Source organism: Coturnix japonica, chromosome 7, assembly GCF_001577835.2.
Source record: "Coturnix japonica isolate 7356 chromosome 7, Coturnix japonica 2.1, whole genome shotgun sequence".
NCBI classification, from domain to species: domain Eukaryota; kingdom Metazoa; phylum Chordata; class Aves; order Galliformes; family Phasianidae; genus Coturnix; species Coturnix japonica.
The window spans coordinates 24197736-24215787 of NC_029522.1; the positions used below are offsets into that span (position 1 = coordinate 24197736).

The following is an 18052-nucleotide window of genomic DNA, read 5'->3' on the forward strand; positions in this document are numbered from 1 at the left end:
TATGAAGTACCTAGGGCTTCCTATGGAGCAGAGCCATGTGTTCCTTAGGGGTGTCACTCCCAGGTCCTTCCCCAGCCACGGGGACTTTGTGAGGTGCAGCCTGATTCACACCAACACTAAGCTCCCAAGTCTTTGGGGTGAGGGTGTCTCTCACCGCAGCACCCAGCACGCTCTGGATGACCCCACACCCACCCCGAGCCCAGGGTGCATTTTGCCCTGCTCACGTGCTTGTGCAATGCGTGCTGCTTCCTCCTCACTCCCACTCCTTTAGCCTTTCCCCTACTCCAGTAGGGTCAGCTACTCCTCCATTGTGAGAAACTGTCCGTGTTCCCCACTCCAAGCAGCAGGACCCTGGCACATGCTGAGGGGGTGACACATGGCCACAATGCTCACCCTTAGATATGTGTTTGCAGATGAAAGGGAGGTTGCTATGCCCTATGCACAGGGTGGGGAACTGAGACCCAGCCCCCCCCGCCCCGGGAAGCCCTTTCCCAGCCCAGGTCTGCAGCAAGTGGGGAAGGAGCACTTCCTCCTCTTCCTCCTCCTCCTCCCCTAGAGGGGGGCTGGGGGCTATAAGAGCTGTGCACTCGGTGCAGCACCCAGAGGTAGGGGTTCCCCCGCACCATGTCTGGATCCAGCCCTGCTATGGCATCACTGGAGCCAGGTGAGTCTCACCTTGGCTGGGTACACTGTACCCTCTGCATCCACTCCCTGTGGCTCTGGGGCTGGTGATAGATGGGCTGGGGAGAGGGCTTTGATCTGTTCTGGAGATGGAATCTGGCTGCTTTGGGCTCCCAAACTGGTTGGCTCCAGTGGCTGTCAAGCCCTGTGGAGCTGTGGGGCTTTTCCCTGGGAAGATGCTACATCCCCTCCTGCTTTTCCTTCCCTTCTCCTTTTCCTTACCTCCCAGGCCTCACCGGGTCCCTGAACCGAGTCCAAACCAACCCAAGCAACATCCCTGTCCCCCCACATCACCCCGTCCCCCATGCTCAGACCTACCTGGATGAGCTCATCAGCATCCCCAAAGGCAGCACGGTAGGTGCAGCAGGGAACATTGGGTCGGGTATCACAGGGGACATATCTGGGATATACCCTGGGAACCTTGGTGTCCCACATCCAGCAGAGTAATCGCAGTCCCATTCCCACACTTGGAGCTTTCCCACTGGAAAAACCAAGGCAAAGGGCAGCGATGCCCCGCTCTGAGGGACACCCCATCTCCCTGGGTTCCTGTCCCAGGGGGTGGCCAAGTCCCACGGTTCCCTCCAGCAGCCTGGGGCCCCTCCAGCCCCAGCTGCTGCCTGAGAACGGAAGGGAGAAGGGGAAGGGATGGGAGTTGTGAAAGTAGCTCACGGGAGTGGGATTGCACAAGGTGCCGTTAACGGCACAAGAAGGGTGACAGCTCCATCTGCACTGCAACAGATTTCAATCCAGTGCTCAAACTGTCCCCCCCCCCCCAGTGAAGAAGGGGGTGTGTGTGTGGGGGAAGAATAGCTTCCATGCACAAAATGTGCCCACGTGGTAATGCAGGGCTCCCCAGAAAGAGGGCACCAGTAGCCCAGCTGGGAGCCACCAGAGCCCCACAGGACCTGCCCCATCCCCACTGTGACCCACCACCCCATTGCAGCCCGGCTTCAGCTTCAGGAAGCTGTGGGCTTTCACTGGCCCTGGCTTTCTGATGAGCATCGCCTACCTGGACCCAGGCAACGTGGAGTCAGACCTGCAGTGTGGGGCCGTGGCTGGATTCAAGGTGAGCCCCAGACTGCTGGGTGACCCCACTGGGTGCAGGGTGCTGCTAACCACCAGCTCCTGCTGCCCTCCTCCTGTCTCCCCAGCTGCTGTGGGTGCTGCTATGGGCCACAGTGCTGGGACTGCTGTGCCAGAGGTTGGCCATTCGCCTGGGTGTGGTGACAGGGAAGGACCTGGCAGAGATCTGCTACCTCTATTACCCCAGGGTGAGCACCCCAGGGGATCGCAGTGTGGGTGAGGAGCCCCTTCTCTCCCACTGCTCCCCAGCCCCAGTGACCCCCTGTGGCCCCACACGCACCCCATTGCCTGGCACGGAGACAGCTTTATCCATTCCAAGCCCACGTGAGGACACCCGAGTCCCAGCGTCAGAAGCAGCTGCAGGTTGGGTCCTGCCCGTCTGATCTGCACTCTTCTTCTCCCTGCGCTCTGAGTACCCCAGATGCAGCCCCCCCATGCACCCTCTACCCACCACCCCTATCCCAAGCCTTCCATGTCCAGGTCCCTGCAGGGCTCAGGCACGTCACTATGCATCCCCATCCCCTCCAGGTGCCCCGTATCCTGCTGTGGCTCATGATGGAAATCGCCATCATCGGCTCAGACATGCAGGAGGTGATTGGGACAGCCATTGCCTTCAGCCTGCTCTCAGCTGGACGGTAACCACCTGCAGGGTGCTGCCAGGTCCCACCCTCAGCCCTATGAGGGAAGCAGCCCACCCCAATGCTCCACCAACCTGGCTGACATCCCTGCTCTCCTGTCCCATAGCATCCCACTCTGGGGTGGTGTTCTCATCACCATCACAGACACCCTCTTCTTCCTCTTCCTTGACAAGTATGGTGAGTGCAGGGGCACTGGGATGGGGGGCTCTCACCCAGGCCCCAGGGTTTGTCACCCATCGTGTCTCTCCTCATCTCTTCCTTCTGCAGGGCTCCGCAAGCTGGAGGCTTTCTTCGGCCTCCTCATCACCATCATGGCTCTGACCTTTGGCTATGAGGTAAAGGCCCCCCAGCCTGTAATGATGCCATGGAGCTGCTGGGGTGGAGGCAGCTCACAGTGCCCCTTCCCAGTATGTGATGGTGCGGCCAGCACAGACAGAGGTGCTGAAGGGCATTTTCCTGCCCTACTGCCCGGGCTGTGGGCGAGAGGAGCTGCTCCAGGCTGTGGGCATCGTTGGTGCCATCATCATGCCCCATAACATCTTCCTGCACTCCTCCTTGGTGAAGGTGAGAAGGGACCAGGGGACAAGTCCCCCATTGCAGGGACGTGGTAGGGGTGAATGGCTTATCCCATAGGGGGGCTGTAATGGGTTCCAATGTTGCGCATCACCTGCCATGCCCAGACCCGGGCAATTGACCGCTCCAAGAAGGAGGAGGTGAAGGAGGCCAACATGTACTTCCTGACCGAGTCCTGCCTGGCTCTCTTCGTCTCCTTCCTCATCAACCTCTTTGTCATGGCCGTCTTTGGAGAGGCTTTTTACCACCAGCGCAATGAGGACGTGGTGAGTCCCTCCGGGGAGGTGGCAGCTGCACCAGGGGTGGGGAAGGGCAGGGTGGGCACTCCTTAATCATAGATGGAGGGGTGGATTGGATGGATGGGTGGATTCGTAGCCATGCCACACTCACCATGTCTTGCAGCACAACAAGTGTGTCAACAGCAGCGTCAGTCGCTACGCCAGCATCTTTCCCATCAACAATGAGACTGTCTCTGTGGATATCTACCAGGGAGTGAGTGGCACTGGGCTGCATCCCATGGCCAGCTGGCCTTAGTGGCACCGTGCTGCCTCTGGTCTCCCAAACTCACCCCCTTACTGTGCCAAGGGGGGATACTTTGGGATCCCCATCAGAGCGTTGCTGTGCAGGGCGTCATCCTGGGCTGCTATTTTGGGGCTGCAGCGCTCTACATCTGGGCCGTGGGGATCCTGGCAGCAGGGCAGAGCTCCACCATGACAGGCACCTACGCGGGACAGTTTGTCATGGAGGTGAGCGGGGGACACGGTGAGAGGTAACTCAAGGCAGGAGTCCTATGGGCAGCCCGACCCCAACAGGGGTACTTGGCAGAGAGATTTCCTCTGGGCAGAGGGTTCATTTGGGGTTCCTGAGAGCCAAGATGGGGTCAGAGCCCCCCCATCGCCGCCACCCCACCGAGAGTCCCCCATGCGAGGCCCTGCTTTCCTAACGAGCCGTTTGCTTAACGAGCAGGGGCTGACATCTAGCGGGGCCCTGCAGCCCTGCAGGAGCTGACAGCCACAGGGAGGGGGGACACGGCCCTATAGGGGCTCTATAGGGCCGATGGCGCATCTTTCCCCGCACCCCCAGGGCTTCCTGCAGCTGCGCTGGTCCCGCTTCACCCGGGTGCTGTTCACTCGCTCCCTGGCCATCCTGCCCACCCTCTTCGTGGCCGCCTTTAAGGACGTGAGCCAGCTGACGGGCATGAACGACCTGCTCAACGTGCTGCAAAGCATCCTGGTGAGGGGTGGGCACGGCCGGGCCCCCGGCCCCACTGCGATCCCCCCCTCACCCCGATCCATTCCAGCTGCCCTTCGCTGTGCTGCCCGTCCTCACCTTCACCAGCCTGCGTCCACTCATGCGTGACTTCACCAACGGGCTGTGAGTGCCGGGGCGAGGGGGGAGGGTGGGACACCTCCACGTCCTCAGCATCCCGGTGGCCCCATAGTGGGTTGAAGGGTGGCTTTGGGCTGCACAGCCCTTCTATTTGGGCTGCACATCCCTTCTATGTGGGCTGCACATCCCTTCTATGTGGGCTCTCGCTTGCCCTGCTTACCGGGCTGGGTGGCACAGGGCACTGACCCACTCGCAGCCCGGGGCAGGTGCTGATGTCCCTCATCACGGGGTTGGTCTGTGCCATCAACGTGTACTTCGTGGTGGATTTCCTGCCCACGCTGCGAGGCCTGGGCTACCTCATCCCCCTGGGGCTGCTGCTGGCGGCCTACGTGGCCTTTGTCGCTTACCTGGTAAGGGCAGAGGGTGGCTGGGGGGTGTATGAGGGGGGTGAGGGGGTGACTCTCCTACAGCCTCCAACGAGTGCCCCTTTGCCTCCAGCTCTGGACGTGCAGCATCGCGCACGGAGCGCGGTTCCTGGCCAGGGGACGCTACAACCGGTTCAGTTTCGATGTCAGCATTGACGGTGCGGGGCTGGCAGGGCCGCAGTGATGGGCTCCGTCCTGCTGCCACAACGAGCCCCGGGGGCTGTAGGCTCCTTAATGCCGGCGGGCACAGCCCGTGGGGAGCCCGCTCTGCTCGTTTGGCTGCGTGCAAACCCAGCCATGGTTCAACCCCCCCCATCTCTCGGTCCCATAAGTGGCGACGCCTGCTGGCTGTCCCACACTGGGGCTGCTGTCCATAGCGCTGTGTTTGCTGTGTCTGCCGGGTGGGGGCTGATAAACGTGACGTCCATACCCTCCATAACCCGATCTCCTCCTCCTCTCAGTGTTGGGTCGGTGGGGGGGGTCCGCTCATTGCTGCGCCCCCCACCGCGGCCCGCACTTGCGAGACGCTCCCTGGCTGTTTCAAGGCCCCCCCCCCTTCCCAACGTTCCCCCCCCACCCCATGACCCCCCCAGCCCCTCAAAGTCCCTCTATCCCCAATGGCACTCATTGAGGTGTGGGGCTATTTAGGGGTCCGGCCCCCTGACCCCCACCCCCCCCCATCTCCCCATAGCTCCCATCGGGTAAGGATCATCCCCCCCCCCCTCCCTGCCCCGGGCACCGCGCTTGTTTATGTGAAGAATTTCCCCTTCCTTAAAAGGGCGATGGCAGAGCGGGTGGGGCGGTGCCTCCCCCCCCTTCCACCCGGCTGGAAGGAGGAGTCGGGCCGGTGGGGCCCACCGCAGTGCCAGGGTGTCCTCGGGTGTCCCACCCCTCACCCTTGTATGGGGGGCTGGGGGGACACACAGACCCTGTGGGCTCTGAAAGCATAGGGACGGCAGGGGACGGGGTGTCCTAAAGGTGGCCGAGCTCGCGGTGTGTTGGGTTAGAGCAGGGGGCGGATGTAGCTCTAAGAGCCTGAGGGATGGCCTGGTCCTTATGGGGCCGGAGGGGTCCTTGCGGTCACGCTGTGGTCCTTATGGGGCCAGCATGAGCTCCATGCCTCCATCCCATCCCCAGCCCCGATAGCGCAGCCGGCTGGAGGGATGCTCCGCGGTTTCGGAGCCTCGCTAATTGCTTTAATTAATTAGAGGCCGGGCCTCGCCGTGCTGGGGCCGCAGTCACCAGGGCCGCCTGCTGTCACCGCAGCTCCAGTCCCGTGCTCAGCATCACACAGCACCCTGCGGGGACCCCCCGCTCCTCCTACACGGGGCGTGGGCCGGATGGGGGACGGTGCGTGTAGGGCGGTGTGTGTCTATATGTGTGTTTAAGCTGTGGGGTTGGCATTGCCCTTTTAAGGGGTTCCTTGAAACCGCGTCCGGGTTCCATGTTTGTAGCAAAAAACCGTGCGGAGGAAACTCCATGTTGTAACAAAGTTTCCTCCGCCGCTCCCCGCAACTCCGCCGCCCCGCGCCCGCCCCCGCCCCCCCATCCCGCCCGCGCCTCCCCCCCCCTTTCCCCGGGGGGCCGAGCAGGGGGGGGGCAGCTCCGAGCTCCTGCCACCCCCATCCACCCCCCTCCATGGACCACCAGTCCATCATCACCCAGCTTAGCAAGGAGGAGGTGACCGCCCCGCTGCAGGAGAAAGGTAATGCCCCCCCCCCCCTCCTCTAAACCAGCCGGCGTCGGGACCCCCCGCAGCCCCCCCTCCTCCTTCCCTTCCCTCCTCCCTCCGCGCTCTTTGCTTTAGGGGAGGGTTGGGGGGCTCAATCTGGAAAATCACTTCTCGGTCCCCCCCCCCCCTCTGCTGCATGTCACTATGGGGCACAAGCTGACAGCCCCCTCCCCCCCCACACCTCTCCTATAGGGCCAAGTTCAGCCCCTTCTCCCTGCGTTGCTCCCCCACGTGCCCCCTTTACCCCCCCCCCCCCAATGCGTGGCGACGGGCGCGGAGCGTGTGATGAGTTGCGAGCGGCCTCAGATGGAGTGAGGCCCCGTGGGGCTGCGGGGACACGGGGAGGGGGGGGGTACGCGTGTCATTCCCCGTCTGCGACCCTCCTGGGGTGATATGGGGATATGGGGCGGGGGACACGGGGAAAGGCAGCCCCTGCCCCACTTGGGGGGGCTCGCAGGGCTCTGTAAGGCCCGGAGGAACGGAACCGTGGGGGTCGGCAGCCGTCCCGCCCCCCGGCAGCATCCCGGCCCCGCTCCCGAGCTCCGGGTTTGGGCTGGGGCAGGATCCGGCCGCCCTGGGGGTGTCCGTGCCTCAGTTTCCCCGCTATCCACCAATGGGAGCTCAGGAAACAAGAGCCCAGCGGGGTGTGCTTCGCCTCCATTGGCTCCTCGCCTTCGGGACGTTTGTACCAGCCAATGAGGAGGCCGAATTGTTGGCGGGGAGGCGGGAAGAAGGATGGTTAAGCTCCTCCCCTTGTGCTGGGCCCCGCCTACAGCGCGACCCACTCGTGTCCGTGGGGTCCCAGCACCCTGCGGGGAGGCGCCCACCCCGAGTGGATCCCCCCATCATCAGGGTAGGGGCCGCTCCTGTAGAGTCCTGGTGCTGCCCCCATCCCTATAGATGCTCCCCCAACCCACAGGTGCCCAGAGCCCCCCAGCCGCTGCTAAGAAGCCTCGGGGCCGCAGCATCCTCCAGTCCTTGTTCTGCTGCCTGTGCCACGATGACGCCGAGCCCTTCTCTGTCAACAACAACGCCCCGCTGCTGGTGGAGGAGAACGGCTCCGTGCCTAAGGTACCCCCCTTCCACAGCCCCTACCCATAAAGGGGACGGCTCCAGGGGCACCCAGCCCCCTTATAACTAAAGAAGGGGTCGCTGCTGCCTGACCTGGGCATAGGGCAGAAGGGAAGGGGCTGCCCCTTGCTCCTCGCCGACCCCCTGGCTGTGCCCCCCTGATACAGGCTGCAGTCAAGCACCTCCTGCCCGAGATCAAGCCTCAGGACGCCAGCAAGTTGTGTGTGGTCATCGACCTGGATGAGACGCTGGTGCACAGCTCCTTCAAGGTGGGAGCGGCCCCATTAGGGTGGGAGGGAGGTTTATGGGCCACGGGAGCCCCCCACCCCACGCTGACCCTGCTGTGCCTTCCACAGCCGGTGAACAACGCCGACTTCATCATTCCGGTGGAGATCGATGGCATCATGCACCAGGTATGGGGCTGTGCACTGAGGGCTTGGGAGGAGTGGGGGGGTCTGGTGGGGTGCCCCTCTCTCAAAAGAGGCTGGCGCTGGGTTCAAGTAATCCAGGATAGGCTGTGGTCTGGCAGTCAGCCTGTTCTAGGTTACTTGGCTCCGGAGCCCGCCCGATGCTTCGCCCTGGAGATGCTGGGGACAGCGGGCACCCCCCTGACTACATCCAAGCAGCGTCCCCTCCTTTCAGCACAGGGCATGGCCCCTCCCTGCTGCTGGCTGGGGTCTGGATATGGTGCCTTTTGGGGTGGGCACAGGAGGGTGGTGCTGGCACCCCCCTTAGTGTTAGTGTTAGGGTCCCTCAGTGCCTGTGCCTGCAGGTGTATGTATTGAAACGACCACATGTGGATGAATTTCTTCAAAGGATGGGAGAGCTCTTTGAATGTGTCCTCTTCACTGCCAGCCTGGCCAAGGTGAGTGGCAGCTCCAGGGACGCTGTTGTCCCCTTCTTTGGGCACCGTGGGTCCCGGACAGCCACACACCTGTGGGCATCGTTTGGTCTTTGTTCCCCTTGGTGACAAACCCATGGACACCTCTGGAAACTGGGTATCAGCAGTCCCTCTTGGTGACCACCCATAGGCACCACCGGTCCCCCTTGGCCACCCACCCATGGGCACCACTGGACCTTGGGCACCACCGGGTCCCCCTTCACCACCCACCCATCGACCTTGGGGCCACCAGACCCATTTGTCCACCATTTGTCCCCTTGCCCAACCACCCATGGAGACCTCTGAACCTTGACCGCCACACTGGGCACCTTGATTCCCTTTGGCCACCCTCTGACCTCCCCTCTCCCCTCAGTACGCAGACCCTGTCGCCGACCTGCTGGATAAGTGGGGGGCGTTTCGTGCCCGGCTCTTCCGCGAGTCCTGCGTCTTCCACCGGGGCAACTACGTGAAGGACCTGAGCCGCCTGGGCCGCGACCTGCGCCGCATCATCATCGTGGACAACTCGCCCGCCTCCTACATCTTCCACCCCGACAACGCTGTACGTACCCATGGGACCGGCTGGGGGTGGGCTGGGTGGTGGCCCAATGGGGACAAAGAATCCAAGGTCCTGAGCTGGTGGCCGTGCCCACAGGTACCGGTGGCCTCGTGGTTTGACAACATGGCAGACACGGAGCTGCTGGACCTGCTGCCCTTCTTCGAGAGACTCAGCAAAGTGGACGACGTTTACACAGTGCTCAAGAAACAGCGGACTAACAGCTAGTGGTGCCCCAGTGGGGCCGGTGGCGGTGGCCCAGTGGCAGCCTCGGTGGGGATGTGTGTGGGTCCTTGTATCTCCCCATCACCACCCCATTCCCCGCTGCGATGGTCACAGTGGGTGCCCCACACAGAATGGGTGCCTGGGGGTGACTCGCTGGGGACATGTTTGGAGAGGTCCCGTCCTCTTGTTGCCCCCCCCTCCCCAAAACGGTTCTCAGGTCCTTTTCCCCTCCACATCCCTCGGAGTGGGGAGGGGAGTTAAGCAGTCGCTGCTTTCCACTGCCTTTTGGGTGAGCCTGGTCCCCACAGCCTTTGCCGAATTTGGGGACTGGCAGCCCTCAGCCCCCTGCCTGCAGGGGGCCACCCCCAAGTGTGGGTCCCATTTGTCTTGGGGTCACTGCCGTGCCCCCAGCTCTGCCTTTTGTGCAGCTGATACCTTTGGGGGGGCACCACTCCACCCCCCCCCCTTGTGCCTTCTGGTGCCCCCTCCCCACCTCCAGGGGTGAATTTTGGGGGGGCTGAGCCCCTGGCTTTCAACACCTCCGTGTGCCTTGGGACACCATGTCTCTATGTGTCCCTCCTGCAATAGAGGTGCCTGGGGAGGGGCTACAAAATTACCCCCCTCCAACCTCACTTTCTTCCCATGGGGGGGTGGGAATTCTGATGGCCTCAACCCACCCCCCCCACACACCCTCCCCCAGTGCCACTGTGGCAATGGGGGCCACTCCGCTCACCAGCAGAGGTCCCCTGCCTTGGGGGGGGGGTCACACACTCTATCCCCATCCCTTCTCAATGTCACCAAAGGATGGGGGTGGCCTGTAGAAGCCTTAAGGTAATATCCCACCCCCGCCTCCCCATGGCCTTAAAGGAGCCCTGCCCCCCAACCCCTTGCCAGTGGTCTCCCTCCCTTTGAGGGGAACGAGGGCTCTCAGGGAGGGGGGGATTTTTAAGTGGAGGGAGAGCATATTTTCTAGAGTCAATTTATGGACAATGATATATTTTTAAGGGGGGGGGGAAAGCAACGGTCTCCCAAATAATCAAGGGTGCCTTTTTACCGCTGTGCCAGGGAATGGGGGAATCTTTTGGGGGAGGGCTTTTTAACTCTCCATTGCTGTCCGTCCGGCCCCTGCGGTGCTGCCCTTCTCCAAATGCTGGGGGCCAGGGTGAGGGCCCCCCCGGCTCTGCCTATGGCTCCCCACCCTGCACCCTGCTCCTGCAGTGGGGTCCCACTCAGCACTTTATTGGCCACATCAGGCAGCATCCATGGGTGCACCCCTGGGTGTGTGGGGGGAGGGGGGCTGGAGATGGGGGTGAGGGGGGGGCGGGGGGGCTGGGGACCAGTAAGTGCCTTGGTGTGATTAAAGCTGTCCAACCCTCCTGGAAATGGGCTGTGCTGATCTGTGTTTGTGTACATGTGGGTGTGCAATTGTGGCTTGTGAGTGTGCATGGGTGCACACTGTGCACACCTCTCTGCTGTATGTAGGTGTGTACAAGCCCCATATGCAACCCATGTGGCTGCTGCAGGGATCCCCACTTGGGTCTCATTGGGTGCTGGCGGGGACTATGGGTGCTCCCATACTCATTAAGGTGCCAAAGCCCCCAGTGCTGGGGCGCAACAAGTGGAGGTTGGGTGCCCCCCCAGCACAGCCACCAGTGCCCTCTTTGGCCCCACGCCTCTCCTCCTTAATGAAGCCTCTGTCCTCCTCCTTGGTAGCTGTGCTAATTGCTGAGTTTGTTAGCAGCCCTGCGTGGGGCCCGAGGAAGGGACTCACTGCTGCTGTCCCCTGTGCCACGCTGACGGGACACGAGCAGCAAGCAGGGGTTGTGTACCCAGGTAAGGGGGCACTGGTGTGGGAATGCACTGTGGGATAGGTGGGCTTGGGGGGGCAGAAGGCGTTGGGGAGTCCATCTCCTTGGCCTCAGGTTGCCTTTTGTTTGTGGCTGAGCCATCACCATCCCTTTTGGTGATCCCTGGGGCTGCAAGGGCACAGGGTGCCGCTGGTGGCACAGTGCTGGCTCAGCAGGGCAGGGGCAATCATGCTGTGACAGTGCTGTGATAAGCGTAGGATGGGTGACGCCTTGGTGCCAGCATTCCACAACCCCTCCTGCGTCTCCAGGGCCACCTGAAGGCTATCAGGTAGAATTGAGGTGGAAAAGGGCAGTGATGAGAGGGTTAGGGATATGTCAGCCCCAGAACAGCAGTTGTTGCCGGAGGACAACCCCATTCTGACCATGTTGGAGAGTCCCCAGTCCCCATCGTGTCCTCTCTCTGGCCTTGAGCTGCTCCAACCAAGAGACCTCTGGTCAGGTCCAACTTGTGGGGAGCCCCAGTGCCAGGCTGGTGTCAGCTTGGCACACAGCAAAGGAATAGAGTGAAACAGAAAGTGAATGGCTACAGGTAGGATCCGCCCCGTGCCTACAGCCCCATGCTCAGGTAGGGCAAATAGGACAATTGCCCCTTCCTATGGGGTTGGAGCCATTGGGGGTGGCTTCAGCACAGCCCCATAAGGTTTGGCAGCTTTGAATCCCCTGTGGTTGGGATTGGGAGCATCTCTGCAGCCTGCTTGGTTCCCATCTCCCACAGGGACACGGCCCCTGGGAGCTGCCCTGTCCTTTCCCCATGCGTGGGTTGGGACTTTGGTGGCTCAGTGCCATGGGAAGTGGGTGCCACCCAGGTGTCATTACCCTGAGAGTAACGGGGCTCTGTGGGCTCCTTTGAGGGATGTGGGGACCTTGACTCGAGGTTCTTCCTGCCCTTATATGGTGAACATGGGCTGGGACAGCTGGGGACAAAGGTCTCTTCTCTGCTGGCACCCCAGCACTTCCCCTAGGTACGCGCACCTTGTGCTCAGCTCTGCAGGGAAGGTGAGGGGATGGGGATGGGGGGACAGTACGTCCCAGTGCCAGCGCTGTAGGTGGCACTGGGATGGGGTGGGAGCAGAGACCCTCTGCTGGGGCTCACGAGGGGCTCTGTCTGATTGGAACTCTGAGGTGATGGGGGTTCGGGAGGAGGATGTGGCACGGCAATGCCATGAGCACAGGATATGTGGTGTGGGGGTCCATGTGCTCATCCATGGATGCGCACACATACCCATGTAGGATCGTGATGCCCATGCCATGAGCAGGGACAAAGGGAGAAGGGCCATGGAGCTGTCAGCCAGGTGTGGCTCTGCAGGGGGAATGGCTCACACAGCCTGGCCCTGTGCCCAGGCAGCAGGGCAGGATGTGGGGACATGTGGACAGTGGGACGCCACGCACACTTGGCATGACCCAGGATCCCCACTCACCACCGGGAGGGGTTGCACCCTGCTCATGTGCCCATAGCCCCTATTGGCCCCCTGTGGCTCCAGGGCGGTTTATGGCCTGGCTGGCTGCAGGACAGCAGATGGCTGCAGCCTGGCTCTTAATGAGGCTGCCCGCCGTTAACCCTAACGAGGGTGTTGGCAACAGGTCCCCCTGCCTGCAGCCAACACCATGGTGGAGCTCAGCAAAAAGGTCACCGGGAAGCTGGACAAGACCACGCCGGGCATCCAGATATGGAGAATTGAGGTAGGTTCCGTGGGTATGGGGGGCTCGGCCCAGCCAGGCTTTGGGTTTAGGACCCCTGCAGGCTCCCATGCTCACCTGTCCCCTCTTCCAACAGAACATGGAGATGGTGCCGGTGCCCACTAAAAGCTATGGCAACTTCTACGAGGGGGATTGCTACGTGCTGCTGTCGGTAGGATGATGTAGGGTCTCGGGGTGCTGTGGGCTGCCCCAGACATGGGGACACTGGGTGCATGGCTCCTAGTGGGTTCCCCATCCTGCAGACACGTAAGACTGGGAGCGGCTACAGCTACAACATCCACTACTGGCTGGGTAAGAACTCGAGCCAGGACGAGCAGGGGGCAGCGGCCATCTACACCACGCAGATGGATGAGTACCTGGGCTCTGTGGCCGTGCAGCACCGTGAGGTCCAGGGCCATGAGAGCGAAACATTCCGTGCATACTTCAAGCAGGGACTTATGTAAGTTGCCAACATGGGCATCACATTGCTTGCCATGCTTATCCTCCCTGCCTTACCAGAAGGATCTCTTGTGAGAGTGGCCTCTGCATCAAGAAAAGGGTAGATGTCACCTTGAGCGACATAGTTTCATGGTGTGGAGGAGATGGGTTGATGGCTGGATTGAATGATACTCGAGGTCTTTCTAACCTTAATGATATTATGACCCCTTGAGAATGTCTCTACTCTGGGGAGGTGGGATGTTGACCTGGATTCCGTTTCACTCTGTCAGTTCCTCGTACCAGTGGGGAGTGGTCCCCATATATATGGGTAGGAGAAGATCCTTGCTGGAGTGGGAAGGGTGGCCCAAGGCTTATGCTATATCCATGTCCCCTCAGCTATAAGCAGGGTGGAGTAGCCTCAGGCATGAAGCACGTGGAGACTAACACCTACAACGTCCAGCGTCTGCTGCAGGTGAAGGGCAAGAAGAACGTGGTGGCTGCAGAGGTGAGACAGGGGATGTGGTCACCCCACAAAGCCCCAAGCAGAACAGGGAGGAGGGAGCTCAGACCCTGCTGGGAGGGTTGCTGAGCAGGGTTACTGTGTGTGCCTGACCCACTCTGTCCTGCTGCAGGTGGAGATGAGCTGGAAAAGCTTCAACCTGGGCGATGTCTTCCTGCTGGACCTTGGCCAGCTCATCATCCAGTGGAACGGTCCTGAGAGCAATCGTGCTGAGAGGCTGAGGGTATGGGGGGGGATCCGGCTGCTCTGTGCCCCCAGCCCCCATGCTGGGACCCCACTGTTCTGATCCTTTCCATGGGTGTAGGCGATGACCCTGGCCAAGGACATCCGGGACCGAGAGCGTGCGGGTCGTGCGAAGGTCGGTGTGGTGGAGGGTGAGGATGAGGGGGCCTCACCGGAGCTGATGCAGGCCCTGACACATGTGCTGGGGGAGAAGAAGAACATCAAGGCAGCCACACCTGATGACCAAGTGCATGAGGCGCTCAACAGTGCCCTCAAGCTCTACCAGTGAGTTGCTGGGGATGGGTTATCTATGGGTTATCTATGGAAGCATCTCGTAGGGCTGTGAGGTGTCAAGGTGATACCATGATATTGGCAGCAGGGAGTCTTGCAAGCCCCATCCCTATGGATGGCAAGAGAAAGGGGGCAAAGCCACCAGAGAGGGACAAGTCCTTTGGGTGCTGTGGTAGCAGTGGGATCCCCCAGTGCCAATGGGGTTGGTACCCAACAGCTTTTACATAGATGCTTGTGCAGATGTTGTGGATGCCTTCAAACACAGAGGCATGTCCCCAGTAAAGCTGACTGTCCCCAAACCATCTGACATCCCCTTGTCCCTCACCAGCTCTTCTACGACTGGGGTAGGAGTGGGGATGGCAGTGATGGCAATGGAAGTGATGGAGACAGAGATGAAAGCAGAGCTGAGCTCCCCAGCCCTGCCACCCCCATGTAGGGTTGTGGAAGATGTTTTTCAGCACCACTTCTACCCTTCTTCTCTCTCTCTCCCCACCAGTATCTCTGATGCCAGTGGGAACCTGGTCATACAAGAGATAGCAATTCGCCCCTTGACTCAAGACATGCTCCAGCATGAGGTGAGATGCTCAAGTGCAACGCCCGTTTTCCTTGGCAGCTTTTAACTCAAGTGTCCACCCAAGCGCCTTTTGAAAGTATGAAGCTGCCCTAGGTTCTAATTTCTGCTGTCATTCCCCCTCCTAGGACTGCTACATCCTTGATCAAGCAGGTCTCAAGATCTTTGTGTGGAAGGGCAAGAATGCCAACAGGGAGGAGAAGCAGCAAGCAATGAGCAGGGCCCTGGTGAGTGTTTGGGGTGGTGGTTTGGGGTTTATTGTTCCCTAGGAGAGGCTGGGTATTTCCATGTCCAGGTACTGGATCTGGCTCCCCTCAGGGCTTCATCAAAGCCAAGAATTATCCGGCCAGCACCAGCGTAGAGACAGAAAATGATGGGTCTGAGTCTGCTGTCTTCAGGCAGCTCTTCCAAAAATGGACTGTTCCCAACCAAACCAGTGGGCTGGGCAAGACCCATACTGTGGGCAAAGTGGGTGAGTGCCACAGGGTGCTGGTCCCATAGGACTGGGGGGATGCTCAAGGGGGTCCCCATGCCTGGCTCAGTCCTCACTCTTTCCCACAGCCAAGGTGGAGCAGGTGAAGTTTGATGCCACCACAATGCACGTCAGGCCTGAAGTGGCCGCCCAGCAGAAGATGGTGGATGATGGATCTGGGGAGGCAGAGGTAGGCTGTGGGAAGGAGGGGGGATGCATCCATGGGGTGCGCTGGGAGATGCCGTGGGAGTGCAGGTGCTGTGGGGCCAGGGATGCATCAGCCCTGGCAGCAAAGTGGCACCATCCCACCAGGTCTGGAGGGTGGAGAACCAGGAGCTGGTGCCCGTGGAGAAACGGTGGCTGGGCCATTTCTATGGCGGGGACTGCTACCTGGTGCTCTACACCTACTACGTGGGGCCCAAGGTGAACCGCATCATCTACATCTGGCAGGTGAGACCCCATCCCCTACCCAGGGCTCATCCTCAGCAGGACAGAGCCATCCAGACAGATGGCCCCATGCACAAATCCCCTGTGGGTTGTCCCCTGCCCCTCTATGGCCTCCCCATTCCACCTGCATTTCCCAAAGAGACAATGTCCCCACACAGGGCCGCCATGCCAGTGCGGATGAGCTGGCTGCCTCTGCCTACCAAGCCGTCATCCTGGACCAGAAGTACAACAATGAGCCTGTGCAGGTGCGCGTCACAATGGGTAAGGAGCCGGCCCACCTGATGGCGATCTTCAAGGGCAAGATGGTGGTGTACGAGGTGAGCACGGGGCTGGTGGCAGGGTGGGCAAACTGGTGGCTGTGTGACCTCTTCCTATCCCTGCTGTTCCCAGAATGGCTCCTCACGGGCGGGCAACAAGGAGCCGGCGCCCTCCACTCGGCTCTTCCACGTGCACGGCACCAATGAGTACAACACCAAGGCCTTCGAGGTGCCCGTCCGCGCTGCTTCTCTCAACTCCAATGATGTCTTTGTGCTCAAGACACCCAGCAGCTGCTACCTCTGGTATGGGAAGGTGGGTATGGCCTCGACCAGCTCCTCCTTGTTCTCCAGGGGATGGGGTGGGCTCGGTGCTGGAGCTGTGCTGCTCGCTCTGTAGGGCTGCAGTGGAGACGAGCGTGAGATGGGCAAGATGGTGGCTGACATCATCTCCAAGTCAGAGAAGCCGGTGGTGGCTGAAGGGCAGGAGCCGCCCGAGTTCTGGGTAGCTCTGGGAGGCAAGACCAGCTATGCCAACAGCAAGAGGTATGAGCTCTGTGTGCCCAGCCCCTCGGTGGGTTCTCCTAGTGCCCCCAGTCCCTGAGCCAGTTCCCACCACAACTATGTCCCCCACCAGGCTACAGGAAGAGAATCCCTCTGTGCCCCCCCGGCTCTTTGAATGCTCTAACAAGACAGGCAGGTTCTTGGCCACTGAGATCGTCGACTTCACCCAGGATGACCTGGAGGAGAGTGATGTTTACCTGCTGGACACTTGGGACCAGGTATGCTGGGTACATAAGGATCTGTCCTGTTGGGAACAAGCTCACATTCCCAACAGGATGAAGGACCTGCAGCAGTCAGAGGCGGTGGGATGGGAGCACGGAAACCCAATCCACATGGTTTTCAATGAGGATGGGCTCCCAGCATCCCTCCTTGGGGACAGATTCTATGTCCCCAGCCATGGGCAAGGTCCCAAAGGGCCATCCCCATGCTGGACATGGTGACTCTGTTGTAGATTTTCTTCTGGATTGGGAAAGATGCCAATGAGACAGAGAAGGAGGCGGCAGCAGTGACAGCACAGGAGTACCTGCGGAGCCACCCCGGCAGCCGTGACCTCGACACCCCCATTATTGTGGTGAAGCAGGGCTATGAGCCCCCCACCTTCACCGGCTGGTTCATGGCCTGGGATCCCCTCTGCTGGAGTGTGAGTCGGGGGCTGGAAATAGAGACTTTGGGAGATGGGGACAAACCTGGATGAGGCCCTGGATGAGAGCACTTCTGTTCCTGCAGGACAAGAAATCCTATGATGAGCTGAAAGCTGAGCTGGGGGACAACGCCAGCATTGGGCACCTTGTGTCAGTGAGTGTCATAGGGAGAGGGGCAGTTGGGGCTCTGACTAACACGTGGCACAGCAGGGACTACCTGTGCCCTTGGCAGGCAGCACAACAAGCTGCAAGAACACCTTCACGTGAAGGGACAAAGGTGTCAGTCCCATAGAAGGCAGCCCGGTAGCTCTGTCAGTGCTGTGACCTTGTCCCCCCCACCCACCCAGGGGCTCACTTCCAAGAATGAGGTCTTCACAGCCACCACCACACTGGTCCCTACCAAGCTGGAGACCTTCCCACTGGACGTGCTGGTGAACACTGCAGCTGAGGACCTGCCCCGGGGTGTGGATCCCAGCAGGAAGGAGGTGAGCTGGGGGTGAAGCGTGGGGAGGCTGGGGGGAGCCCTGTGGCTTGAGCTCATCCTCCTCTTTCCCCCAGAATCACCTCTCTGACGAGGACTTCAAGGCTGTTTTTGGTATGACCCGCTCTGCCTTCGCCAACATGCCCTTGTGGAAACAGCAGAACCTCAAGAAGGAGAAAGGACTCTTCTAGGAGGGGAGGATGAGCCTGCAGCCACTACATTATTTTTACTTAATAAAATGGATTTGGAATGGGGCTTTGTTGTGTGCTTCTCTGCCCACCCCAACACCTGCATGCAGCTCAGGACTAAAGGTCTTATACACAGCCCGAGGCACTCCCTTCGTTATCAGTGAGCTCATGCATAAAACTCAGTAAATACTCATCAGTATCAAAGGTAAAAGCGACAAGCCATGGTAC

The 18052-nt window shown here is 60.6% G+C and overlaps 3 protein-coding genes across 5 annotated transcripts; all 3 read left to right on the plus strand.

Annotated features, from left to right (window-relative positions):
* The first annotated feature begins 619 nt into the window (after positions 1-619).
* Positions 620-4920, plus strand: SLC11A1 (solute carrier family 11 member 1). Its single transcript, NM_001323232.1, is given in 15 exon segments — positions 620-664; positions 911-1035; positions 1625-1747; positions 1833-1952; positions 2293-2399; positions 2509-2579; positions 2670-2737; positions 2811-2966; positions 3083-3241; positions 3378-3467; positions 3602-3721; positions 4059-4208; positions 4276-4349; positions 4561-4714; positions 4803-4920. Coding segments are annotated over 15 exon segments (1668 nt in total). The 5' UTR covers positions 620-624; the 3' UTR covers positions 4914-4920.
* A 1381-nt stretch (positions 4921-6301) lies between these two features.
* CTDSP1 (CTD small phosphatase 1) lies at positions 6302-10573 on the plus strand. Of its 2 annotated transcripts, XM_015869172.2 has the most exons (7): positions 6302-6434; positions 7381-7532; positions 7700-7801; positions 7889-7945; positions 8305-8397; positions 8786-8971; positions 9065-10573. In XM_015869172.2, the coding sequence occupies exons 1-7, from the start codon at positions 6368-6370 to the stop codon at positions 9191-9193; spliced, it is 786 nt and encodes a 261-aa protein (XP_015724658.1). In that variant the 5' UTR covers positions 6302-6367; the 3' UTR covers positions 9194-10573. The 2 variants fall into 2 exon arrangements, with proteins under 2 accessions (XP_015724658.1, XP_015724659.1); XM_015869173.2 differs by lacking the exon at positions 8305-8397.
* Positions 10574-11004: 431 nt separating this feature from the next.
* VIL1 (villin 1) lies at positions 11005-17891 on the plus strand. Of its 2 annotated transcripts, none has more exons than XM_032445883.1 (20): positions 11005-11023; positions 12640-12738; positions 12833-12907; positions 12999-13195; positions 13570-13678; positions 13806-13916; positions 13998-14200; positions 14703-14781; positions 14906-15004; positions 15096-15249; positions 15339-15439; positions 15562-15699; positions 15855-16013; positions 16087-16266; positions 16351-16496; positions 16588-16732; positions 16966-17154; positions 17241-17309; positions 17503-17640; positions 17714-17891. In XM_032445883.1, the coding sequence occupies exons 2-20, from the start codon at positions 12664-12666 to the stop codon at positions 17825-17827; spliced, it is 2481 nt and encodes an 826-aa protein (XP_032301774.1). In that variant the 5' UTR covers positions 11005-11023; positions 12640-12663; the 3' UTR covers positions 17828-17891. The 2 variants fall into 2 exon arrangements, with proteins under 2 accessions (XP_032301774.1, XP_015724657.1); XM_015869171.2 differs by lacking the exon at positions 11005-11023 and adding an exon at positions 11975-12054.
* The last annotated feature ends 161 nt before the right edge of the window (positions 17892-18052 follow it).